General features: G+C 42.7%; 1 protein-coding gene across 1 annotated transcript; it reads right to left on the bottom strand.

Moving 5' to 3' along the window:
• Positions 1–801: 801 nt before the first annotated feature.
• Positions 802–22,299, bottom strand: gnaz (guanine nucleotide binding protein (G protein), alpha z polypeptide). The gene is made up of 3 exons (XM_037484634.2): positions 21,984–22,299; positions 8,871–10,172; positions 802–2,250 (listed from the first exon to the last, which is right to left on the bottom strand). Exons 2-3 carry the CDS (start codon positions 9,591–9,593, stop codon positions 1,906–1,908), a joined length of 1,068 nt encoding a protein of 355 aa, XP_037340531.1. The 5' UTR covers positions 9,594–10,172; positions 21,984–22,299; the 3' UTR covers positions 802–1,905.
• Between the last annotated feature and the right edge of the window lie 4,483 nt (positions 22,300–26,782).

Raw genomic sequence — 26,782 nt, 5'->3', positions numbered from 1 at the left:
CAGCAAAATAAGTAAGATCAACAGTTCCATCCCGTTAACACAGTTAAAGCACCATTGACACCACCCAAAAACACATTTACTACAACATGGAAATTTGCATAAGTTGTTTTATTCATAGTTTTATACTTCTTTTTTAGTTGTTTTGTCTTTTGTTGAAGTGGACATCCCGTCAAGTCCAGCCTGAAGCCCTTTGCTTAGTTGTTTGCTCATCACCCTCTGAACTAAAAGACGGGGCAAGAGGAGGAGGGGAGTTTTCCTCCTTCTCTTTCTCTCCCTCTCTCTTTCTCTCATTTACAGTATCCCAACTCAACCTTTTATTTTCATTTGTTTGAACAAAGAGTTTACCTTACAGTATATTTACACATCATACTGATTGGCTGTTAAACAATGTCCATTTAGATAATGCAAGGAAGATTGAACTTTCAAGATTTCCTTCTTTGTTTTCGTGTTTTTCTACAGTCTTGATGTCTTGATTCAGTTTTTCCTCTCATACTGATCTTCCGTGACCTTAATCATCATCAATCATCTTTTTCATCATCAAAACATCATATTCACCATTTTTATATAACTATTTTCAATAGATTTCTCTCTGACAACTGTACAATCGTACACAGTGTTTGACATATATATATATATATATATATATATATACATATATATATATATATATATATGTATATATACATATATATATATATAATAATGCATATATACATATATATATATATATATGTATATATGCATTATTATATATATATATATATATATATATATATATATATATATATATATATATATATATATATATATATATATATACACACTCGGGAATATATTATTTATAACTAAGAAATAAGGAACACATTCCCAAACAAAATATATTAGTATCCCAAAGCAACAAAATCATGCATGTTTTAATGTATTTGTCCATAAAAAAAGAAACACAAATTAACATAACTGGAAGGGATCTGGTTTTATTTACAAATTGATCTTGGCACTGTTTTTGTTGTCTCTTTGTTGGAAACTGGAATGGTCCTAAAGGAATACTTTTGACTGCCGAGCATAACACTCTTGGTATTATAAGTGACCTGCTATAAATGGCAGGTTTGTGAGACATATTCTTTTTTTTTCTTTAAGACAAAAAAAGATATAAGATAGGGGGAAAAGAACAACATCAGAGAGTTGACCTGGAAGGAAAAACAGAAATAGTGTGTAGAAAATGTATTTCACTTTAGCTTTACACTGTGCCCTCTTTTAGGCAGAGACTGTGTGACATCATGTCTGAAGCCTTTTTTTTCACCCCCAGATATACAGGCTCTCTCTAAATCTCATTAGGTGCACTCACTGGTTATTGTTAGTGTGACAACCCGTTGGAGAACATTGTTTCTGTCAAAACTCTTGCTGTAAAGCAGCATTAGTTGACTGTGGCAAATAAAATGAAGGAGACAAAAGTTACTGAAAACCACCAGTACAGACCTACTACCTCGAGTTCGGCAGGTAGGTAGGGGCAGCTGTCTAATATTTCCAGTGTTACCCTGTCAACAAGTGCTTGACTGTTGATCCAAAGATCTATTTTGTGAGCAAACATAAGGATATGCGTTGGTGCATGTGTGTGTATGCATGTGTGTTTGGGTGTCTCTGCATACTCGTGTTCAGGGCAAACCACATTGGGTAAAAATCCCCTCTTGACCATGAACCCATCGCTTCTTTTGTTTCACCTGAAACATAAATCTACAGTATCGTCCATCCCTGACCATCGTACTTCCTCGTTTCTTTTGCAGGTCTCTGTTGCACCTCTCCAATAAAGAGATAAACTGTCAGGCAGACTTGCCTTTTTGTTTAACCAGCCTGGTGACGGGCCCACCGCTGCCAAGCGGCCCCCACCCCTCTGCCAGAAATCGGGCCCTAGCACAGGCCAATATACTTCAGATTGTTCTGGATGATCACGTCCGTGACGGCGTCGAACACGAACTGGATGTTGCTGGTGTCGGTGGCGCAGGTGAAGTGCGAATAGATCTCCTTGGTCTCCTTGTTGCGGTTGAGGTCCTCGAACTGCCGTTGCACGTACACGGCGGCCTCCTCGTAGGTGTTCTGACCTTTGTAGTCAGGGAAGCACACGGCCAGAGGAATGCGTTTGATCTTCTCAGCCAGCAGGTCCTTCTTGTTGAGGAAGAGGATGAGCGACGTGTTGGTGAACCAGTTGTTGTTGCAAATCGAGTCGAACAGGCGCAAGCTCTCGGCCATGCGGCTCTGTGTGGATGGGGAGAGAGAGAGAGAGAGAGAGAGAGGACATTTAAACAAGATATATTGGAGAAATATTGTACTTACTTTGAACCAAAAACCTAAACCGGCCCAATCTATCAAATAATCAGGCTTCATTTACACAAGAAGGGTCATGTAACCCTAGAGAGAAAATTAGACCATGTAGGGCATGAGTTGAGGGTGAAAATGAAGACGGGAACACTGTCTGCGTGGAGCCAGCAGCAGCTTCGCTGTTATGTCAACAGAGACTTGAGACTCGGACGTATGAAGTCCGGCATTTGAACTGCTGATTACTTCTTTTCTCTGGCTCCGAAAAGTGTAAGATGATCAGTAACCGAAGATGTGGGACTTTAAACATATAAACCTAGCTATTGAAAGCATTAAAGTGTGACAATAGCTGTCACATATGAAGATGTGGATGGATGCCGTGGAGGCTGGTGTGTTTACACTGAGGACCGATTGCTACAGCGTTGTCTTCAGAGTCTCTTCCAGTGGACTGTAACTACTTCGGCTCGATGCTATTCTTCAGCCAAAGGTCCTTCAAATGCAATCATGTAATGTAATCAATCATTAACAGTCTGCAGGACCACATTTTGTTTTGTTTTGTTTCTCATTAATTCAAAATGGAAATCCCTGAGTTACACAAAAGATAAAGCAAGGAGTACAGCATCAAGAAGTTAAAGTAAAACAAAAAAATTCAACGTTTAACACTGTATTTAACACTTTATCGTTCATCTTCTTTTCAATTTGATTCATCTGCATTCAGGACAGGACAAAACAAGGATTGTGCTGGTGCACCATCTGTGTGTGTGTGTGTGTGTGTGTTGATTTGCATGTATGCATCCATCCAGTTTGCGCTCATGTGACGGTGAATGTATCAGAGGAATGAAAGTTGATTTGTTCACGGCAGCTGCTGGCATGTGGCGACTGGCCAGTAGCTTGTGACTGGGAGGTTGTCGGATGGAGGATTGCTGTTTAAAAGGTTACAGAAACAACATGGTGCTCTGAGCAAATCACAAGGTCTGCACAGCATGAAATTAATCAAGGGGAGAAGCAAAGGATTTGAGATTGAAAGTTACCCATAATTATTTAGTGTCGTAGGTGCACCATTTTTGGAAAATGATAAAAAGCATCAGTTATGAGTATGAGTATAACCCTCATTTGCAGTCTATGTCCATGTTACAAACTCTCTGTTATTGAATTATTTGTGTCCATTAAAACTTTTATAAAAGGCCATATGGGATATTATAGCGTGTTTGTTTGAATTTGACAAAGTAGCCCCTGACAATACATAGCCCCCCGGGAAGAAAACAACAGTTGACGGGACAAAGATATCCAAGAACACAATGAAAATGTCCAATCACAGATACTGCAAACTAATATATTTTTCCAGAAACAACTGAAATCACACAACACAGGAGGAACGAGATGAGGCGGTGCAGAATGCGTCTGCACGGATCTTCATTCATTTTCATTCAAGTGTCTTCCTCTCTGCTCCAGTTCTCTCACATGCTGTTACCCTGAAAAATAAGCTCTCCTTCCCGTGGAAGTATGTGTCCCCGGGGATTAAGATTGGCCCCTAAATATTTCGACTGTATAACACACACAGTCATGTCTAGATGGTTTGACGTCACTCCTCCTCCTTCCAGGGTGTGAAAACAAGAGGTGAGCTGCTGAAAGAGAGCGGCGGGATGGACAGCACGCCACTCTTTTTTCACCTGGCCACTACAGTAAGACTCTTAACGGGGAGCGGGAAGAGGAGGAGGAGGAGGAGGAGGAGGAGGAGGGCGGCGTCTAGGCGCACTAGAGCCTGCAGACCCCCCTTTCCTTGGCTTCAAACATCCCCCTGATACTCAAACCCACACATTCACGAGGGCACACTTCTCTTCCCTCTCCTCTCCCTGTCAGGGTAGACCGGAGGTGCAGGCTCTAATTAAGCTTAAGTATTAATGAAGGAGTCGTTGCTTTGTTGCCCGTGAATGCAAATCAATTAAGTGTATAGCGACCCCTTCGTAATTCATTAAGGTTCACTTTAAAAGCCACAGTCTTACAACAAGGAGTTCTTTGCTCTTTTCATTCGAGAGGATGTTCTCCGTCCCCGTGTTTTTTCTGTTGTACAAAGATATGACATTGGTCTTCCTTTGTGCTCTCCTTCTCTATTTAATTACTAATATCTATGTGGCAGCGACACTGCTGGGTTTAGATTTCAAAGCAGATACAATTGTACACTATTGTACAATATAATGTTCTTGTGCTTGCCACAGAATCCCTATTTTGATTATTAGCTATGCACATTGTGATTACAATTTTTTAAGATGTTTCTCTATCTGCCATCATACAAACCTATGATGAGAAATAGATTGTTTCTGTTAAGAGGCACGAGGTGAGACCAGTGTGGGCCAGCTACTATGTAAAAAAACATAGTTCTTCATAGATCTTCAGACTCAATTTAGTAAGAATTAAGGTTGAATTGAATCAGGACAACAAACAGTGTATAAAAACAAATAATCTGTTGCTAATAGGAAACTGTAAAACTCTTTTTTTCTCTTTGTTTCTCTTTGTTTCTTGTAAATCTCCATTATGTCTGAAGTGGGAAACGATTGAATTACGTGATAGTAATGCCTCCGATAAGCCAATAGGCCGTTATGATGCTGTAGCCGAGTGATAGAGAGTACTCTGCAATACCTCTTGAGACAGATGTCTGACACCTTCCTCTCTTCTGAAGGGATCTGATGGGATTTAAATTCATCGATCGGGGAAACTGTCATTTCCATCCAGCGGTCCTTTCTGAGGCTTCAAAAGATAAAGTGCACATGACACAAAACTACATATGATTCATTTCTATGCACCGTTTTTCATGTGAGGGGCAATTACTGTTTGTTTTTTAGAGATTAACACAAAAAGAATTAGGACAGTAGAAATAGAGCTGACACTGCAGTTATTGTCTGCCTTGATGTTTGGAGAACACAAGCTCAAAAAAGTGCAATAACCACACAGGCTTTTGTTAATTTGCCAATCCATATATACCTGCACTACACATTCATAATATTGCACCCACAAACACTCACGCAAACACACAATAGCAGCATACACACATACACCTCATTTCAATTCTCTCCATTGCTGTTGTTTGTTGCCCCCCCTCCTCCTCCCTCCTCCCCCCTCCCTGCCGCCTTCTTCCTTGCTCTCCCCTTCTCATCCTCCCTTCCCTAGTCACAGCTCACTGTCAACAGCGCAGGATTAGGAGCATTTCACTGGCCTGTTGCTAAGCAACAGTAGACAAGGCAACCGATTCATTATGAAGATATGGATGGGACAGGGAAAATGCATCAGGGAATGGGTTGATGGGTAAATGTTATATTGTAATTATTGGGGTGTATTTTCTCTTGTGTGAGCTGGTGCGTTGAAGCTGAACCTGCGTCGTACTAAGTTTGCTTTCTGCTCGTGTGACATTGTCAAAAGGTTTGGCTTTGAAAGTTTTGGACAACTGGGATGATCTCTGAACACAACCCGCCATTCCTATAAAGACAACAGCTTTTCCTTCGAGGCAACGGTTTGAATGTGTGACTCATGCGTGCACAGACAAACTGATTTACCCTTGAAATATCAAATACATTTTCCAAGGAACACCGAGCCAAGCCGGCTTTAGGCGTGCCATTCAACTTCTCTAATCTTTGTCTTTCATTCCAACATGTCTGTAACCCAAGCATTCTGCGTCTTTGGCTCTTCAGTAAAACACCGAGGGCTCAGACTGGCACTCAAACTAAAATTGAGTCGTTGCCTTGAGATGCGTGAGATGGATGCTTTCTGCGTTAACCAAATTCTCCAATCCACTGAATCTTTTTCTCATTTCCTATACCACTTTAACTTGTTAGTATTCTTGTCTCTCTGCACCAGATTCAGGGTCAGTCCTTTGCCCTCAAATTATAATGACCTTCATTCCTTTAATATTAAATGAAACCAGATAGGGTTTCACTGCTGTTATTTTCTTGTGTTGCATCATGTAGTCCTTGTGACACACGTACAGCACGTAGATACAAACATCTTCTCCTGCTCATGTTGCAGATTTATTGAGCCTAGATGAAGTGTTAGGTAACAGGCGACTGGCAGTATGGTGTCAGCTGACTGTGATTAAAGAAGCAAACGGCTCCGCGGTGATGAAGGAATTCACTTCTGTACACGTCGAAGCAACCGCAGCAACAAACCCGCCCTTAATCCGATAAGATTTAGATTAAGAGCACGCTGGTAGAGACGTTTACAATTCCTGCAGCATAACGCCATCTGCCTCATTCTTCCCCCTAGATTTATGAAGATGCTACATGATAGACGGTATGGCCACCATCATGTGGTGCCGGTACAGCCTCTTTCACATCTCAGCCCCGACATTAGTCTGTTTCCATGTTACCGTAAGAGTGGTTTCTCTGGTTATTCATCATTGCTGTGGTGTGACTGCATTGGACTAAATACACGGTCCACAATGTAATTGCGAGTTATGCAAGATCTAGCCTACTGTTTACCGATCTGGCTTCACATGTGCCCTACAAAATTGCAATGGTGTTTAATTTGAGTCTTTTAGCAATGTGCACAGCGCCATTTACTTACTACTGTGTGCTTTCTGTCACTCCTCACGATTGCTCAGCTATTGCACTTTTCTTTTTGGTCTGGCTCGCACTTAATAGCTAACAAGCTAGCCTTCCCCAGTGCCCATGCAAGGAACATTTTTGACTCATGGAATGTTATATGATGCATGTTTTGATCAATCATTTTTGATGTGGCACTGTGGATGGCATTGTTTCCTCAGTGCAGGGCTGATCGTATTAACTAGACTTCATCAATCTTGTAATCAAGAATAATACTTTGTGTGCTCACTGATGCAGCAACAACATACAGAAAGCAACGTAACATCTGAAACACACTTCAATACACATCTGAATCTGGAATGTACAAGATGTATTTGGACTTGTTGAGCTGTCTTTTTCAGGAACACAAAGGTTTTTTTTGTGATAGTCTGCCCTCCGACAATCTCAGCCGATATTCATGTTACTATGTCACAAGTTTGCCAACAGAAGAAACTCAGATATTTTGCTTCACGTGTTCGAACACAGGATCTTGTAAAGGCAGTCATAAATTCAACCATAAACCCACCATGGAAAAGTCTGTTTTTGCAGATATCACATTGATAGTTAGGTCTCCAGTCGGGTGGCTGCTCTAGTTTCAGGATGTCTTTCTCTCCTCCTCTCCTGTCTCAGAATAAGTTGGGTTTTTTTCCAGCACCTGTGAACTCCCATCGCTACACGGTGCCTTTACAGTCTGCTAATTCTCACAGGCACATCCTCACACTTTATTCTGTGAACTCAATTAACACCATACAGCAGTTTCCTCCTCAGACTTTATTTTTAACCTGTAAAAGTAATTGATTTCATGCTGTAACCTAGCCCAGTGTACTCCCTGTTTTACCCGGGTAACCCATGAATTATCAGGCCAGTTCATTTACTGGAATGAAGTTCTCATTCCAGTAAATTCAAGTTATTTCTTGTGTATAAAGCGGTTTTCATAGATAGTGGAAAGAAATGCTTTCATGCCTGTCAAGCAATAGAAAATAGCTGCCCCCTCATAACTGGTGTAACCTAAAAAAGTCAAATAGTATCTATTGTTGACCTTCCATTATCAAAAAGGTAGTTACACAAGCAATAACTACCCAACTATTCCAAAACACTCAGATAACAAAACAGATATGCTAATCGTTCAAATTCCACAACCCTGAAGGGGAGATAAGCTACGGCGGCCTCTCTCAGTCACACAGGTTTGAAAAAGCTTTAGTACCACATTAAGGCACTATGTATGTGTTTCACCCATTTTTACAAAACCATTCCATTCATGCCCCCAGCCAAAGAACTTGGATTATGTCCATCAAAATTTGATAAGGCTTTCCGAATTGTTTAATAGACAGAATAGAATAAACTGTAGAGGGATACCATCACGTTTTTTAGTGCAATGGTGCATGTAGGGATTTTAAATACCTTTTGATCCCCAACTTTTGATAAACATTTTTCTTTTTTGTACGGATTAAACATTGTTTGCATTCTGTAGCTGACAGACCTCAAGGTCAGCTTGATAGACAGCTTAGTAAAATGTCTTTTTTTGTCTAAGTCTGTTTTCCTTCTTTGAATGATAAGTTGTTGGTGCTTTCGGCTCTTTCAGTAAGGCAACGTATAATAATTAATTCATTATTATGGAAATTAAATTTTTAGAAATACCACTTGTTCCATTTAAATTGCCATCATTTTAAAGACACATATGACACAGTCATTATTTAATTCTAATTGCTAGACAGATGTCTAGATACCAGGGTTGATGGTCCTAAAAATCCTATCTATCCACTTGAAATATCTCGACACAGCGTGAGAATGATGATGATGGTCACACCACCAATGCTGTAAAAAGTTCATAAGGGAGAGTATTTGTATAATTTGTGCTAATTGGATGAATACCTGACCTCTGAGTCGGAGCGAGTGGCTGTTGTGTGCAAGGGTGGGTTAGTGCGCACACGTGTGCCTGTGCATACATTGAGTGAGAATGTGGGCCCTATAGGAGAAGATTTGTCTTACTGTCTGGTTGTCCTCGTAGAGTTTGAGGTCGTAGCCACTTAGCTCGACACAGAAAATGATTGCAGTCACGCCCTCAAAGCAGTGGATCCACTTCTTTCTCTCCGAACGCTGCCCGCCCACGTCCACCATCTTGAAGGTGAGCTCCTTGAAGGTGAACTTGTTCTCCACGATGCCGGTGGTCATGTCGCGGGACCGTAGGATGTCCTCCACAGTCGGAATGAACTCGAGCGCGGAGATGCGGTCCAGGTCGTTCAGGTAGTAGGCAGTGTTGTCCTCTAAGTGGTACTCATTGGATCGTTGAAAGCACTCCTGGACCCCAGAGTCATCCCACAGACGCTTCATGACCCCCTGCAGCTCCAGGGTGATCTCCCCCTTGCTCTCGGCCGGCCCCGTGAGGGCGAAGAGCTGGACAGCATCGTAAGCGCGATCGGGGTTGTGAAAGTCGATCTTGAGGGTGGTGAGGGCGCGGATGATGCGGGTGAGCGAGTCGATGGCGTTGTACAGGATGAGGGGCTTGTACTCCTTGCAGGCGTCCAGGTTGAAGCCGCCACTGTGGATGATCTTCATCTGCTTCACGATGGTGCTCTTGCCCGAGTTGCTGGTGCCCAGCAACAGCAGCTTGATCTCACGCCGCTGCCGCTGGCTCTCTGAGCGCAAGTGGCGGTCGATCCGCCGCGAGCGCCGCGCCGCTTCCTTCTCCTCCGAGCTCTGACGGCATCCCATGGTCCTCCACCACGTGGTGAGCGCGAAGGAACTCGTGCTGCTGCTTGATGGGAAAACAAATTAGAAACGAAGCGGTGACCTAAAAGGAGCTAGTGGAAGGGCGGGAGAGGGGTTTTCAGGGAAGGTCTGAACTGGCCTTTCTAAGGAGGGCGGGAAAAACTTCGACCAATTTATCACCAGACAAGGAAAGCCACCACACGGAAGAGTGGCTCACGAGTATTTCATTATTTTTGCTCAGGGGCAGTAGGTAACTCCTCTGTGTGATGCCCACACAGCGCCTGGCACCGAGGGTTGGACAGCAAGGCAATGGAGCCGGGGTGCATAGCAAAGGAAAAAGCTCTGGCGAAAATCAGGGGATTGTCAGGTGTGTCAGTAGACCAGATGTTGGGGCTTAGTGTGGGGGAATAGCAAAACCGCCTCGCTGTCCTCCCACATGGCTCGTGTAGTACGTTGATCTTCTTTGGCTCGTGCAACCAGTCGGTTCGACGTCCGCCTGCTTTGTTCGTTATTGCTCTTGATCAAATTTGTTCGGCTTCTTCTGTGGCGTGATACCTCCCCAGCAACTCAAGGGCTGCGAGTCTACAAACAGATGAGACGAAAAGAGAAGAAAAATGATTTGCACGTTTAAGAGAAGCAACAGCAGTTTCTATCACATCAATAACACCCTCAAAAGAATAGTTTGAGATTCATCCCATTCTTGTGTCTGTGCATTAGGTTAATTCCTGGCACAACGGGGTGTCCTAGCATGGAGGCAGTATAGCTTGGCTTATTATCAGTGCTCACTGACTGAGTGCAGCAACCAGCACTCTGCGTAGACGTGTTTGCTGGATGGATAAACCACTAATGATTGTTTTAGCAATCGTACCATTCAAGCAAAGAAGTGAGCTTCGGTGGTACTAAGCACCATTTTACAACTTTGGAGGATGACAGACTAGCTGTGTGCCCACCTCCAGTGTTAATTATAATGGCTGCACATCATAACACTGAGAAAGACAGTTTTACTGATCTCCATAAAATGGAGCATATCACATTCAACTATTGCCATGCTACCTCTGTGTTAACTGACTCTTTAGATTTCTGCTCCTGATAGTTACACACTAGTTACACGTCTCTCTCACAACAGTCCTGTGTTACTATAGATCCTGAGTAGATCTCGGCAAACCCCACCCACCCATTTTACACCCACCTATTTTACACCACCGCACACACACAGACACTCATTATATACACAAGCAAGGTCAAACAAACGCATAGCAACTGACCGAGGAAAACAAACTCCCTTATTTGAAGGGGAACGGATGTAGGATTAATAGCACACACTTGTTTCCTTGTAACCAATAGCATCTTCCGTTATTCCCACTATGACACAGCCCGTCTGACTGCCGTACTCTCAGAGCTGCACAGCTTAACATGTCAGGTCAAATGCTTATTTACTATTGCAGGAAAATAACAGGTTTGAGCCAGGAGATGCCCTTTCACATGCTCAGATATCTGTTGTTATCCTTGCAACTGCACACAGTGATCAGAAAAAGAAAATAATCTGGTTCCCCTTGGGCTCTCCTTTCAAATATTAGCTGTTCAGGAGTGTTTAGTTAAATAAAACAAATACGCAATCATAACTAGTTTGTGGACATTAATTCAAAAACAATACTGTCTTATAGAATGCAAATGTAAATGAATGTAAATAAATTTGGACTAGTGAATGTCTGGGAATTTGCAATGAGTATATACACATTGAAACAAACTGCTATTGGCGAGTAACACATGTGAAATCATACTGTGGCCTAGTTTTGTTGGCGAAACTATACACCGAGAGAGAGAGAGAGAGTCTCTCTCTCAGTGTTTGAGGTCCACTCTTCATATGACGGAGAGGACAAACAGAGCAGAACAAAGCCATAACAAGGCATCACAACACAAACAGAGTGCAGAGCATTTTTTCCTGGCTCCAGGCACCTGACTACCCTCTCAAAATGGCATAGCCAGCCAAACCGGTTAATGCACATCACTGACTTTGAGAGCCTATGAAAGACATTAAACCTGCGTGTGAAGTCTTTTCAATTTGCTATTTCAGAAATATGCAACACTTGCATTTTTGCACTTTTTGTAGTCACACCACTTTAAATAATTGCTAAGGGAGTTGTACCGTTAGAGCAGAATCGGTATATATTATTGTCAAATTAAATTTTTATTAATAACATACCCCATGCTTTTACATTGGATGGAATTAAACACGGTGGGTTGCTGGTCGACACCCTAATAACTGGTGCGTAAAAAAGGAGGAAGAATCGCCAAAAACATTGCAATATTAAGAGTGATAATGAATTTAAAAAGTGCCTTCCGGATAAAAAAAATGCTTACTCTTAGTAACAATCTACACATTTCCGGTTGAAGTTGCTCTGTTACTGCAATAATCAACAAGCAACAACATCTCCATTACAAATTCTTCCTACAGTGTCGACATCTTTATTCATTAAGGAAACATCTGCAGGCTTACCTCCACTGGTAAGTCCTATATATCCCCATAAATGCCAAACCCTCCCCTAGAGACAAGGTGTTATGAGGACACCTGTGCAGAGTTGGCACAGGTAAGAAGAATATGCGTGCCTCTTTAGGAGTAAGCCAGTAGGTAGAGCCTTGGGGGCCACAGAGAGGGACCCCCATCTCAATGTATAATGAGGGCCGATGTAGTGTGACAGCCGTGATGTGAGAACGAGCTTAGTCGCTCCCCTCGGCGGCGCCTGTGCACGCGGCCCATCGCTCTGCCTCCATCACTCTCCGAGGCGCTTCCCTCCTGCAATTAATTAATCATGCTGCAAATAATTACATTAGTAATGAGTCCACAAAAACTCTATCAAAATTGGAGTCAATCACATAAGGTTGAGTGTGGATTGAAATCCGTCAGTGGCTCAAGCCGTGCGAGAGATATAACTCTTCCATTGATGGTTAAAAACACACCAGGTACCAGTGTGTTTCATATTTGCATCCGCGCCTGAGAAGATGACAAAACCAGGTGGTCAGTTATATTCAGACAACCACCAAAAACACAATTTTCAATTCTGCAGTCGGCAGGTACGCCCTTGTCCATCCGCAGGCTCAGCAAACACATCACCGGGTGAATGGGGACAATAATCAATCTCAACATGTGCCAAAGACACAAAACTGAAATAAATCGGGAAAAAATCAGTTTAATTCTGTTTGCACAGTGGCATTATGCGAAGGTGCAACTTGGGGCAGGTGGGGAAAAGAGGAAGAACGGCTGGGTTTTCAGTTTCAATGACTGCAAAGCAACGTTTGAGTCTCTTCTAGTTAACTTGTAATGCTTTATGAATGAGGCGGGCAGATGTATTCAGCAGGCTTGCGTTTCAAGAAGGATCAGATGAGGTGTTCCAGTGAGAATAACCGTGCCGTCGACAGGCAGTAGGAAGAATACTGCACTTCGACAACATCTGGCTTCATGAATAACTGTTGTTTTCAGCAGCGGGACCAGCAAGCCGTCATGTTTCCCATTTATTGGCCAGTTACCCATTTAAATCAAGACCAACTTTGGCAAGAAAATTGTCGATTCATCACAGATAAGCAGGCCAAGGATATTGCACGTGAGTTGGGAAAGTTACTGAACAAACTATTTTTTAGTTTCTGGATGTTTAACGCTCATCTGTAGTGGACCCGATAATGTGTTTTCATGAGCACGTAACCAATCACAGATGAAGGCAGCAGAAGGGCTTTGTGGTTGAATACAATAAAGCGGATGAAAAAACAAAAGGAATGGCAGGCTATTCTTTTTATTTCAGGGATTCCTAATGGCGTTAATGGAGGCTTTTGCTGCACCGTATGCTCACACTGCAAGTTTTGTCTTTTTGAGACAAGATAGTAATAGGTGGTGCTCCTGACTTACAACCTCCCAAAAAAATAAACAAAACTCGTGCTGTGGGCACACAGACTACTAGACTGCTGTTATTGTCTGCACCCTTGAGCATTTTACATCACAAACATGCAACGGGTAAGATACGGGCATTTTTGTTAGATTACACAGTGCACCCTAAACACTGCATTGTTCAAAAAAGCTAAGGGACGATTCACATTGTGCAATATCTTCAGTGTGTCTTTCCTCATTACTGGCTACTGGCAATTCAACTGTATTCCTATTTCGAAAGTGCAACACCCAATGGTGTAACTGCATCACTCCCTCCCCGGGTAAGTGAGTTTTACACCAATAGCCCTCCTGGACCCTCTTTGCTGTGGTCCAGCCAAAAATGAGCCTGTCTCTTGTCCCGCATTGTCTTTGGGATTATGCAGAGAGGGACATTCACGGCCAATTTAGCCACGACTGTTGGGATGAGTATGATGCTCTGGAAATGACTCTGACTCTTTGAGGGCCGAATGGATGATTCATATCCATATGCCCCATGAGTGTGCAGACTTACTGGACTTCACGTGTTACCATTGTGCATTTATTTTCACAACAGAGCGTTCATTGTCCAATAAACATGTTATTATATAAATATGAATAACGAGCGCAATGGTTCGCAATGTCGTGATGGATGTTGCCGGATCATAAGCAACAGTTCTCCCTCCAGCAAAGTAACATACAGTACATGCACAGAAAACCAAACGCCTCACATGCCTCACAATCAGCTGCTTGTGTTTTCTCATCCAAAGGCAGCTGTTCTGGTGACTTTTGAGGTACAATAAAAACTGTCAAGCAGAACCAAATCATAGGATCTTTCACCTCTGAGTGATAGTCTTTACGTAAAAAGACTGGATTGTCGGTATTTCTTCCACACGGGCCGAGGTTTGAAACACACCAGAGAAGAGGCTGCTGTCCCTACAGGTGGACGTCATGGCGACACGCACGGGTTGGTGCAGGTCGTGTGTTGTTGTTAATGAGCTTCGGCGGCGTTTCAGCACGGCACACTCGCTGAACTGAAATCTCTCCGTCGTTAGCGTTTTTTTGAAAAAAGGAGACAAGTTCTAACTCTAACACTGTTGACAGTGGAAACAAATGTGAAAATATCATCTGGAACAGTAAACAGAAGAGCAGAACTCCTTTAGGAGCAGGCTTCAGTTTCATTTTAGGGTGACGCCTACGAAAGAAATATCACAAAATAATGTCCAGGTAAACGTGAACGATATTATCTTCAAGCAGATATTCCCTTTTGCAATTGAATTGAATTCTTTGAACACCCAAAGTATTCTTTTTTGCAATCGTGACTAATTTTTTGATTAATACATGTAGCCAAAATGTAATCCACCAACAACACATTTTACAGCTTGCTTAATCTTAATCCAATAAACTAAATAAATAAAAGTAGAATTATCAAAGAGAACAATAAGTCTTTCATAAAAAACAACTTGGGTGTGAGTCAACGAAAAGCAGGATGTTGCAACATTATATCAATAAATATAAAAGTGAACGCCTTTCATTAGAAAGAAATGTGTCAACTGTCAACTTTCAGTTAAGAAAAACATTCAGTTCCAAAACTCAAGACGTGAGGTTTCAAGCTTTGAGTTGCTGAACTAAATACTGGACCACAACATGTGGCTGATGGGCTTCACATGACTCAAATCAAGTCTTTAAGGCTTTAAGACCAACTTTTAGCCAGGTAGATAGGAAAGAAATATGTGTGTTCTAAAGTGACACTCACATCGCAAACGAAACACACACTTTTTGATGTGCGCTTGCTGTTCTGCTGACATGACACAAGAATAAAGTGAATAACTTTTATTTTTAATTACATGGTGAGGGTGGAGGAAGTTTTTTACCATGTGAACATACTCAAACATGTATGTAATGCAGCATATAGTAGCATTCTGTGGGGCAGCAGCTATGATTCAGAATGACAGGAACATTGCTTTTTAAAACACGTCTGCTACAACTGATGTGTTGTTAAATACATTTACTTCCAATTTAGCTCCGAACTTAAGGTAAAACTTTGAAGTAGAAAAAAGGATATGGAAATATGCTTTGTTTAAGGCAACATTAAGTTGGTCAGACCCAATTCAAACAGTTATACGAACTAATTTCCTTCTCTTTTGGAATGAGAACCCTATATTAATCCCACTCTCTTGTCCTGTTCTGACTCCAAACTATGGTGGCCTTCTGTCTCAGAGGAGAGCCCTTAGGAGTCTTACTTCAGCTGAGCCAGAGCTACTGGAAACAGTGAAAGTGATGTCACCAGTCTGGAAAGGTGTCCAGGAATCCCAAGGACTAGCCGTTGATGCTGTGCACCACGAGAGCATCTGATAAGATGGAGGTGGCTACTTTGCGAGATAATGATCTTAATCTGTCAAAATCCTTTTGCCTCAATGAAGTGGGAACCGCGAATGGTTTAAAACGAACAGATTTCCTTTAATTCTTTCCAATACGCCTGATAATCTGTTTACCACGCTGTATTTACCATATGAATAGATGCTAAATTAGCGAAAAATAAATGAATAAATAAATCCTATGTGGGTGATCTGCAGTGAACATGATATACTAAAACTATGACGATGTGGAATCTGGGTTACAAATCAGAGAGTCAATTTCATGCTTCCAGCAGCGGAATGATAGATCAATATCAGCCAAATTCCAGTCGCTAACACAGATCCTATTGATGGTGTTAAGTCATGTGATGCTCCTGAAAAAATGTACTGTGTGCCTAGTGGCCCAATGACTGATATACGTGTTTTTCTCTGCATCTCTCAGTGGATTTAAATAAATGAAGTCTTCCAACCAAGAAGGCCTGCATCCGATGTGTGATGAGTCAGAGCTTTGTGCTCTCCACATCCTACGTCAGAATCGTTGGATATAGGTCGCAGGCAGAGTGATCCTCAATACCATTCAACCATTTTATGCAATATTTAGCCTTTGAGCCTCAAAGAACTGCGTCCGGACCTGGCCTACTTTCCCTACAATAATCCAGTCCATTTTCCAACACTAAATTCTCTTTGCTTGGATGTTATCTATTCTTGAGAACAGCCAGTGAAATATGAACAGGCGAGGGGACAATTTCGTTCAGGTTGAACAAGAAAATCTATTTAACCACATTTACACGGTAAAGACACGTCTAAATTGCCTGTCAAAAAAACATCAACGGTCTGCCTTTCAGCCAAAGTTTGTCTTGGCTTTCTCTGCGAGGAGACTCCTGGGAGAATTTCGTTCAGCTCTAATGTCATATAGCACCTTCGCTTCATATGTCAAGAGACATTGTATTTAATGGATTTCAAATTAATGTCGTCAGAGGGGTTTTTGTTCTCGTAGTAAAGCTTTTAGGTAAACTCCCGAGATCTGTTTTGTGTAGTAAGAATCAAGTGCAGCTTTATAGGCTCCTTTAGCGAAGGGTTCTGTGTCCTGCATCCCTACTACATGCAGCTTTGAAATAAGAGGAAAAGCCAAGCATACGAAGTGGTAGACGACCAAAGTAAACCACTAGCGTGTGAAGAGAGCCAAACAGGCTGCAAATGTTATGTTGGTGGGGACCAAAGTGGAGCTACAAAGAGGAGTGGTTACTGGATTTGAGGCATATAAACACGATTACAAAAGAATTAAATACTGTATATGTGATAATAAGTAGACAACTGTACATCAGCGATGATAGTGGTTGTGGTTGTGATAGTGAACGTTCTGCACACTAGTAGTAAAAAGTGGAATAATGCAGCTTTAACATATTTGAAAGTGTTGTGAATCAAACTAATCAATAATGATGTACCAAATCATCTGGGACTTGCATCTAAATCTAATATGAGCTAGTATATTGAATTGTCATTGGCTTAATAAAAAAAATCTATAGCACAGTTATTGTAAAGAGTTAATTTATCCCACACATTGTTTGTTCAACATTTTGTGCTATCACTCATGGGTTCAAGAATGTAGACTTCAGAGCACGTTGCCTACATACTGTTCACATGTGAGGACACTACTCGTTCATTATGAGAAACAATGATGGGCTGTGTTCTCCTCTCTACTCCACCAGAACAGTGGGCTGTTTTTGAGACGGGTTGGAGGGTAGGGGGGAGGGGGGGGGGGGGGGCTCAGGCCTCTCTACGCTAGATACTTTTTCATGATAATGCTCTGTTTAACGTTCCTGATCACAATGGCTGTGCTCCCCCTGCTCCAATCCAGCGGGTCACACTGAGTCACAAGGCCTGCCAGCGCTGACAATGGCATGTTTGTGCACAGGCTGAGCTACGGCTAGGCCGTCTGATGATAAGATGGCACACGGTGGATGCCAGTGTCTTGTGTGCATGTGCTCACTGATGTGCGTGCAATGCGAGCACACGTGTGTCTCAGTACCTCTGTCTGCTCAGATATTCTGCTGCGGATGCGTACAGATGTTTTTCTGCCTTCGTACTGGTCTCACTGTATACCTTAATAAGCAGACCAATCTTGATTCAAACACTCCAGGGTACATAATAATGATTTGGGTTGTGAGAATTTATAAATGTGTTCTGCCACAGAAGGAAATTGTGGGTAACGGAGACTTTCAGGCTTCTTCAGTCCACAGACAGATGATCTGATAACTGTCACAAGAAAAGGATAAATACTACTGCAGCACATGCAACAGCTTTTAAACCCCATTATCAGCACTGTTTAATACATTCTAATGGACAATGAGGTCAGGGATGCTAAAAGGAATAAGATTAAAATATCTAACATGTTTCAGGAGGGCGGTTGCCATGGCAGAGACTTTGCAAGATCTACACCAAATGATCGCCATTCGAAAAGGCCACACCTATATTTTAATCTAATTGCTAAGCCCCAAACTGACGCCCGCCAACAACTGAGCGGTTATATGTTTTATCGGATGATTGTGTGAGTAGGGGAGAGATATGAGAAAATGGCACCTGTTCAAACAGGGAAAGGCAATTATACTGCATGTTAAACACAGGAAATCACGATTGATTTATCAACAAAACCCCGGCAGTGGACTGTAGAGGTCACTGATGGGCACCACCAGATTCACTCCACTTAAGAGGATTTTTCTCGGAAAAGCAGTCCCGCACGCCCTCATGTAAACAGGCTAATTGTTGCCTGTTGCGTTGTACGTAAGCGAGCCTTTTCACAGAATACATGCGTGCGTCGATACGTGTTTCCGGGGACCTGCATGCGCCCACACGCTCCTTTATCTGCTTTCGGTATAAGCCAACATTCAGTGTGTGCTACACCATACTCTCCCTCATCACCCCCCTCCCCCCTATCCCTCCCTCTCTCTCTCTCTCTTCCACCTCCTTGTTGTCATATGACTGCTGTTATGTGTGTGCACTGGAACACAACGTTGCTCTGTTAGTCCCCTCTGCTCTGCCCTCTCAGATGTGAGTGCTGTAAGTAAGGCCCTCTCCCTCGCCGGCCTCAGGGAAACACACTGGGCCCTGTATGTGGCTAACAGCAAAGATTACAAATGGAGGGTAAAAGCAGAAAGATTAGAATTGAGCGCAATAAAAAGAAAGATAATTTACTCGTTCCCCGAGCCCCGCCCCAAAATGTTGTGTGATGCAGCTGACAGCTTTATTCGCTGATGCTTTACTGTCAAGTCCCTGATTAGTCCTCTCTACATCTGTGTCCGTTGGAAGAGACTTGTCTGCCAAACACTGTCTGCGATTGGTTTGTGCGGACATGACGCTTGTCCCTGTTCCTGGATTAAAGACCCAAAACAACCACAAATGCTGAGCCAGCTTAAACAAAGCAATGCCCTGTGTGAATGTAGAGTGGCAACGCCACTGAGAGTTTGGACTTCCACGGACACTTATTTTCTCTGTGGTTTGAAAGGGTTTTTTATCGTCTCAGAAACAAAAACAAATTCTTACTATGACTAAAGGAAATGTATAAGATGAGGTTCATTTTGGTATTCCCTCTCCAGGAAAAACTGGCCTTTTACATGAATCATTTTATTAAGTAGGCTATCGAGGGAACTATGTTTGCCCACCCATGGTACCTTAGTGTAGTAGAGCTGAGATTAATTGTCCAATCCGACTCACCGTAACTGTGTGAGATGTGAGGAAAGTGCACCGACCGGGCAGATGGGCCTTCTCTGCGCTACGGCGGCTACAGCCGCTGTCACTTTAAACCCAAGTCTGTCCTCACTGTCCCCTGACATTATGTCACCCAGTGGAGTGGATGTAGCAACTAACAAAGGAGGTGGAAGGAGGTCAAGCCAGCATAGGTTTTGTCACACTGTTGCTTGCATTTGTACATGCTTGAGTGGCAGCATTCTGAATTTGCCATTTAAACAAAAGAGAATACAAACACCAGCTGTTGATGAGGCTCAACGCTCAATTTTTTGACATTTATTCCACTTACTTTTTAAGAATTCATGTTGTGGTTTCTGGATTTGGCTTAAGAAAAGTACTTTATCAAATATCCGACCAATTGTATACATTATATTCAATGTTATTTTCAAACATTCTGAATGAGGGTAGGATCACATTTTCTGTGTGCGTGTGTGTTTGTGTGTGTAACAATATAATTAACCTTCAGATTCCCTCCTCATCCATCATTTGAAATCCAAGGTCAGTTGTGATGTCTGATATTATTTCACAGCTTGCAGAAGAACAGTTATAATACAACAGGAATGATTCAGGTTGATTGGAGCTTTTGTCACAGTGGGTGTGACCTTGGTTTGAACGTAATAGTTGATATTGAGAGGAGAACAAGGAGACTGAGTGGGTTAAAAACACATACAGATACACACTGTCTTCACTCAAAAATGTGAAATGCATTGCACAACATTTCTTGCTGTATACGCAGTTTTGATTCTGGCTGTGATATCGAGAACCACTGCTTTGAGTCATTGACATGGAAATAACATGACGTGCATCTTTACTTTACTTTAAAGTGTTAATAAAACCACCCTGCACGGATTGAGCTGACAACAGTACATCGCTTTACAGTCAACTACACTTAGAAAACGTAAGGATTATTAATTCGACTTGATTCATTAACATTAGACGTTTGAGGTCAGAAGGAAATAAAGCATAAAATCTAATTATACACAATATGCTACTTTAGATTCTGAATTCTGTTATGCTAAGCATTTTATTTATTACACAATGAATTCAACTTGCTGCAACTCACAAAGGCTTATTTCAATCTGTCAGCCTTCCACCATGACAGAGATCAATACTACAACCCAGTATAATTGCGTTTTGTCACAACCCTGAATCGTGCAACATCACACCGGTTCAGCAAAAGTATCAATCTGCTCATGATCCATTTTGGTATCAGTAGTGCTCAAGAGATAAGACCGTGATGGAATTTATCCTCCATCTTTGCCTTGATTCACAAATGTCTCAGGTGCTCGATGCGAGCTGCTGCCGCCGCCGGAACGATCGCAGTCTTTCACACGCTCAGAAAAGCGCCGCCTTTCCACCGACACCAAATAATCACGGCCTTTCATCCGATCTGTTCCGAATCTTCTCTTTCCTTCATTCCCTATCTTTTGCTCTCTGCTGCATCAACCTCCGCCCCTCTGCCCCATCTGCCTCCATACTGTTAACCCCCCCCCCCCCCCCCCCCAGCCCCTCGACCCCTCCCTGCACTGGCTCTCTCTCTCTCTCTCTCTCTCCCGTGTAACACAAACACGCATACAGTACGCACAAATACACATGCTCTCCTGATGCTGGATAACCAGTGCCAACCCTGACTACACTCGAACTCTGATAAAGGTGAAAGATTACTGAAACCTAAAAACGCCACTAAGCGCATAATGGACATGCTCTCCCTACTTGCCCCCTCTCGCCGTTAAGATTTCACGTTCACAAACAGACACAACGTGACCAAATCCCCATCTGGGGATTATTAATGAATGGCGAGGTACATTTCCCTCAAACAGCAGCAGACGGACAGCTCCGCTCAAATCCTACAGCGTTCCTGTGCTGCTGTCAAGCCACAGTTTCGCCTGCTTATCTCAGTGATTACGAGCAGGATTTGTACACTGCAAATTCACATTCTGTACCAGATGTAAGTATTAAACACCTGATAGTGTGCTTTTACTCTTGCTGTCCATTTCCTCAGATTGTGGCCTGGACGGACACACACCCTCACACACATTTTTGATGGATCCATCACTTGCCCTACATACAGTAATTACATGAACTAAGCATTCAGATAAAGACATTCTCCATGGGTGGAGGATGCTCTCTGGAGACGATGAGTCAAATTGTGAGCGTGAGGTACAGCAGCGTCGGCCGGCACTGAGCTAGCAGGGTGGAGGAGGGGACTGGACAGGCTGCCTGCCTTGGTGCCATCTCTGAACATCACCTTCCCCATTTTATCGGGAAAACACGTTCGCCCTCCCAGGAATCACTGCAACGAAATGGCATCCTGTCCAAAGCAGAGCCGCCTCGCAGTAATTACGAAAAAGAAAAGGAAAGAGAAAAGCTTTGCGTCTGTTCACGAGTAGTCAGGCTTACCGTGTTCACAAGCCAGCATCCATTTACAAAGGGTACTGCAGACAAGCCCTTACAGGGAGAGAAAGGCTCTGTGCGGTCCACCTTTAGTCCTGCTGCTTCATCTTCAAATCATCCTCATATTCACAGGGACAAACACACACACACACACACTTAAGTACATCTCTGTCCCTCTCTCTCACTCTCTTTCAGCAGCCCTCTTCCTCTGTCTTATTACCGTCTGCGTTCTATATCCTCTCTTGTTTGCTCCGAGGCAGTTGAGACACTGCAGCGATGGGGGTGGAGGGCGTGTATATATGTGTGCGTGTGTTTGAGTGTGTCAGAGACAGAGAGGCAGAGAGAGGGAGTGCAGGACAGAAAAGGAGGGAGGAGTCAGCAGGCACAGAGAGAGAAGGGGGAAATGGTCAGGATTAAATCATGACAGTAACAGACGAAGAGAGAAAAACACGCTTTGATGAGTAGCCACAGCAGGCATCTTTATTTAATGCTTTAATGATCAAATATACATTTGCCATTAATAAATCCGAGTCCCCCCCCCCCCCTACTGGAATGGAGATGATACAGTGAGGGGGTCTGTTTCTTGAGATATCATTCGGTTTGCTGACAAGCCGCCAGCAGGAGTGGTTGCGTTTTATTGATGACTGAAAAAACATACAAGATAGGGAGAGAGGGATGAGGAGGAGGAGAAGGAAGGGACTGGAGAGGAGAGGGAGAGAGGGGAGGGGAGTAATGACGACAAAGGAATGGGGATTGGACGATGGTGTAATGTGCTGTTTCCGTGCCAACTGTTTCTGTGACAGTGGGTCCACTACCTTTATTGTTATTGGCTATAACCGATAACTGATGGGGGCTTGGGCAAATGAGGCAGCACGACATGGGGTGTGAATGGGTGTGTTTTTTTTATTTATTTATTATTGTATGGTTTTTGGCTCAACCATGAGAAGCATGGAGAAGACGTGCAATCGTGAACACATGGAAACATAGCGATTGCAGCGCTGGAGCATGAGTGAATTATTGCCTTGTCATTATGGATGCCTCCTGACTCACACAAACACACTGTACAACAGAGGGACAAAATCCCCGGATCATGTTGCTCAGGGTGTGTGGTGTAATGAAAATGCCTGGACATCAAGCATGGTGCCGTTGCCATGAACTGTGAGATAATTAACGGGCTATGGGCCAAAGCAAGCGCACATCTGGTGGGGGCGATCCACTCTGCCTCTCCCTGACCTTTCATCCGATGTGTTTGCGGGCAGGTGGTGTAATTGTCCCCAGTCTTTCTCGCTGTCACTTTCTCCCTCGCTGCGATAGTCAATCACCATCAACAGATGCTCAATCTCAACGTATAATCTGCTTCCTCTTTAGTAGACAGGAATCAGACTACTCTGCATAAATGTATCAGTTCTGGGTTTCAACATGGGAAGTGAACTCTGTGCACTTTTAAAAAAGTTACAGGAACCTGCAGGCAAAAGTGCATTGTGGTTATTTGCATGCAACCGTTATCTGCTACAAACCCACAGCAGGATGTTCTCGCCATTTCAGTCACATCTGATAAGGGCCTGTTCGGAGAAGATGTCACATACTGTATATCCATTTTGTCACTTGGTGATCCTAAAAACATGATGCATGCCTTTTGTATTTTTGCATTTGAATGACTACGGGATCCCTTTTCCTTTTTGGGAAATTGCAGCAGCTGCTCACCAAATGAAGAACAGGAGATCATATTGCCCCAACCCCCCCCCCCCCCTCCTTCTCCTACATTCAGCAGTTCCACACTGGCTCCCTGTTAGGTTCAGAATTGATTTCAACATCTCACTATTAGACCACAGAAGGCTTTGTGAGAGTTAACACTTCATGAGCTGCAGCACAGCTCGTTCCTCTCGGTTTGCAACAGAAGGTGAGTGAGCTCCGGCCGGAAAAAACTGAAGCTGCATTGTGTGTTTTACAGAAATACTTTAAATGCATTTGTTTGAGTTTCCCTCTTGTTCCTCTTATGAGTGGACTGATTTTTTTTTTCTTCACTGACTTTTTCTTCAGTTTCTCAAGGTGTTCTCGGCCAGTGCTTAATGACCCCTTCAACATTGTTTTTCATCCCTTTCGCTCCCCATACACCTCACTGTTCTTTTTTGTCTCTCCCAGATTGTCTCTGTGCCTCTCCCAGCTTCCTGTCTCCCTAATCCTTAATCCTGTGGAAATCGGTCAGGCAGAATGAGCTAGCTTTGATCAGGCTCTCATATCAGGCGTGATAACAGTGTCAGCACACCCGGATCCCACAGAACCCTGGAGCCCAGGGGGAGAGCTTCAAACAGGCGTTCACCCCCTGACTCTGCTTGAGAGGAAGGGGAGGGACTGCAGAGCTCCAGACTCGATTGCGAGCTATCGATTCTGATCATCGCTCTCCCTTGCATTAGATCTAGCAAATGTCACGATCTAACATAATGTGTCTGTGATGGCACCTTTTTCTTTCCAGTTAAACTTGCAGAGGGAATAGATTAGCAGCCGGTGTGACACCATTTTAGGCTGAAAACAGTGTACAGCAGAGAGTCACTTCTGCTTTTGTCAGCGGGGTCCTTGACACTCAGCGTGCATTGTGTGTGGCTGGTGTTTTGGTATTGTGATCCCCAGGGATGATTCCTGCCTAAGGGGGAGGCATGTCCCAAAACCCGTGGAAAGTTTGCTTTTTTCATTAAAGTTCAGCATTTTAATCCAAACATTCTACCCTGAAGACGCATTTCACCTCATGTAAGTGTTTGAAGGTGAAGATATTGGTAAAACAAGGTATTTTCTGACTTGGAATGGATGCCATAAAGTATAAGAAAAAGTAGAGGGTGATGGTGGCGCATGGTGGCGCATGGTGTAGTGTGATGCGCTGGGAACTGCAAAGTCGGGGGTTCAAATCCTGGCTGCCCCATGTGCCGTGTCCAAGTGTCCCTGAGCAAAACACCCCTAATTGCTCCCCAGGGAAAAAGTGAATGCATGGGTTATAATGCAATGAAAGTTGCTTTGGATAAAAGCATCAGCTAAATGACATGTAATACTTCAACAATCCAAGTAACCAATTAATGTAGAACGTTATCTTAGTAATTAATTATATCTGACCTTTGCCCAGAATACACAGGAGGTGCAGATATTGTTTGAGGACAAGTTATCTACATTTCTTATCCTCTAACTAAGCTAGAGTTATTTACTATTTGCAGAACCGACAAGAAAAGGTTTATTGCTGCTCACAATCACATGACCTGGAATTTGGAGTACATGCCTGCATGTGGAACTGTTCTTCTTTACCTTTGCATGACGCCCTTCTGTGTCACGTGTCCACCTTTTCAAAGTGAAGGCTGATATCTAGCGGCCAATCTGATGTACTGCACTGTTAAGAAGGAAGATTTTGTGTTAGGGTGAATTTCTTTGGGATTGGTCGCAAAATATTTAAACAAGTCAAAATATGATTTATTTACTTATGAATGAGTTCATTTAATTTAATGTCACGATGATTTGAAAGTGAAACAGTCAGCCCAATTAATGCCAAATGTAATATCCAAAGTTCTTGAGTTGCTGATGTATTTACTTAAAAATCTGTATACCTCAGCAGTAACTTATCTTGAGTACTAATGCATTCATATCTACAGGGTTTTATTCACATTTACATTACACCTCTCAGAAACCGTTATGTAACTGACATTCATTTGAAGCAAATGTTTTTTAAAAAAGATTGACATCCACTTGAAGCCTTTATTGAAACATCCTGTCAGAAACCAACTCTTATTTCTATGAACAGCTTTTGAATCCAACTAAGTTTTAATAATAAACTCCCAACGGCCTCCTTGATATTCTTCTCTTTGTTAAGTTGTGACTTTAAAAAATGTAAATAAGGACTTTTGTTCCTCTCATATGACCTTCTTAGCCAACAACATGGTTATCATGTGGACTAAATTACATAATTTAGGTGTCCCGTCATATCTTATTGTCAGTATTAACTCAACAACATAAATTGAAGTAGTTATTATAAACATCATAATTTTCAAAACCCCAAGAACATTTAGAGGCTATTTTGGCTTTAGGCTAAGAGTAAAGGAACTAAATAAAACCAGTTTAGTTATGTGCCACATGCTGAGTGAAGCTCGGCAGATGCGACAGAATATGAGGTGAATATGAGGTTTTGTCGATGAGAACAGAATGCACATAATCTGTAAGAAAATCAGGTCTTTGCAGGCTTCGGTAATCCCCTCACTCTTTGGCAAGAGGGAATCCTGTTGACCCCTTTCTAAACCCTAATACCATCCTTATCGACAGGAAAGACACTGCCTGGTCTGGCATGAGCCAAGCTCTTTTATCTAAGTTTCCTATTCGCAAACATAAGTATTCATTTCACTTGGCTCAAATCAGAGTAAGATGTTCAATAACAATGGATGTTGGAGAGGAAAAAAAGAACCCCTTGATATTAACTTATATTAAGACTGGAAAGGATAAGCTTTTGCAATGTAGGGCCTGTAGTCGTGTAATAGTTGATTTTTAATGAGGCAAAAGTGACTGCACCTGATTTATAGCCTGCTCATGGGTTTAATTTCACTGAACATTCGGAATTGACATTGACAGTAAGCTGTGTCTGCACAACACATGGCCATAGAATTAGGTTTTTTTCCAACTATGTCTGTGCCCTTTGTGAATCAAACAATGTCCTTCTGACCCGCAACCATCACTGAATCGTGCAATCACGAGTACTATTAACCATATGGGGCTTTTTTGAATATTACATCTTTTGTTTTGTTCAACACATCAAGTGAGTGGCTGTTCTTCCGTGTGAG

The sequence above is a fragment of the Pungitius pungitius genome, chromosome 18 (assembly GCF_949316345.1).
Source record: "Pungitius pungitius chromosome 18, fPunPun2.1, whole genome shotgun sequence".
Classification (NCBI taxonomy): domain Eukaryota; kingdom Metazoa; phylum Chordata; class Actinopteri; order Perciformes; family Gasterosteidae; genus Pungitius; species Pungitius pungitius.
The sequence above is the reverse complement of the archived record's forward strand: the minus strand, read 5'-3'. Positions and strand labels throughout refer to the sequence as shown.

Coding starts and splice junctions, on each gene's coding strand:
- gnaz (XM_037484634.2), bottom strand. CDS start 9,593: ATGGGATGCCGTCAGAGCTCGGAGGAGAAGGAAGCGGCGCGGCGCTCG. Junction 2,251..8,870: donor TCTACGAGGACAACCAGACA/GTAAGACAAATC, acceptor CCATCCACACAG/AGCCGCATGGCCGAGAGCTT.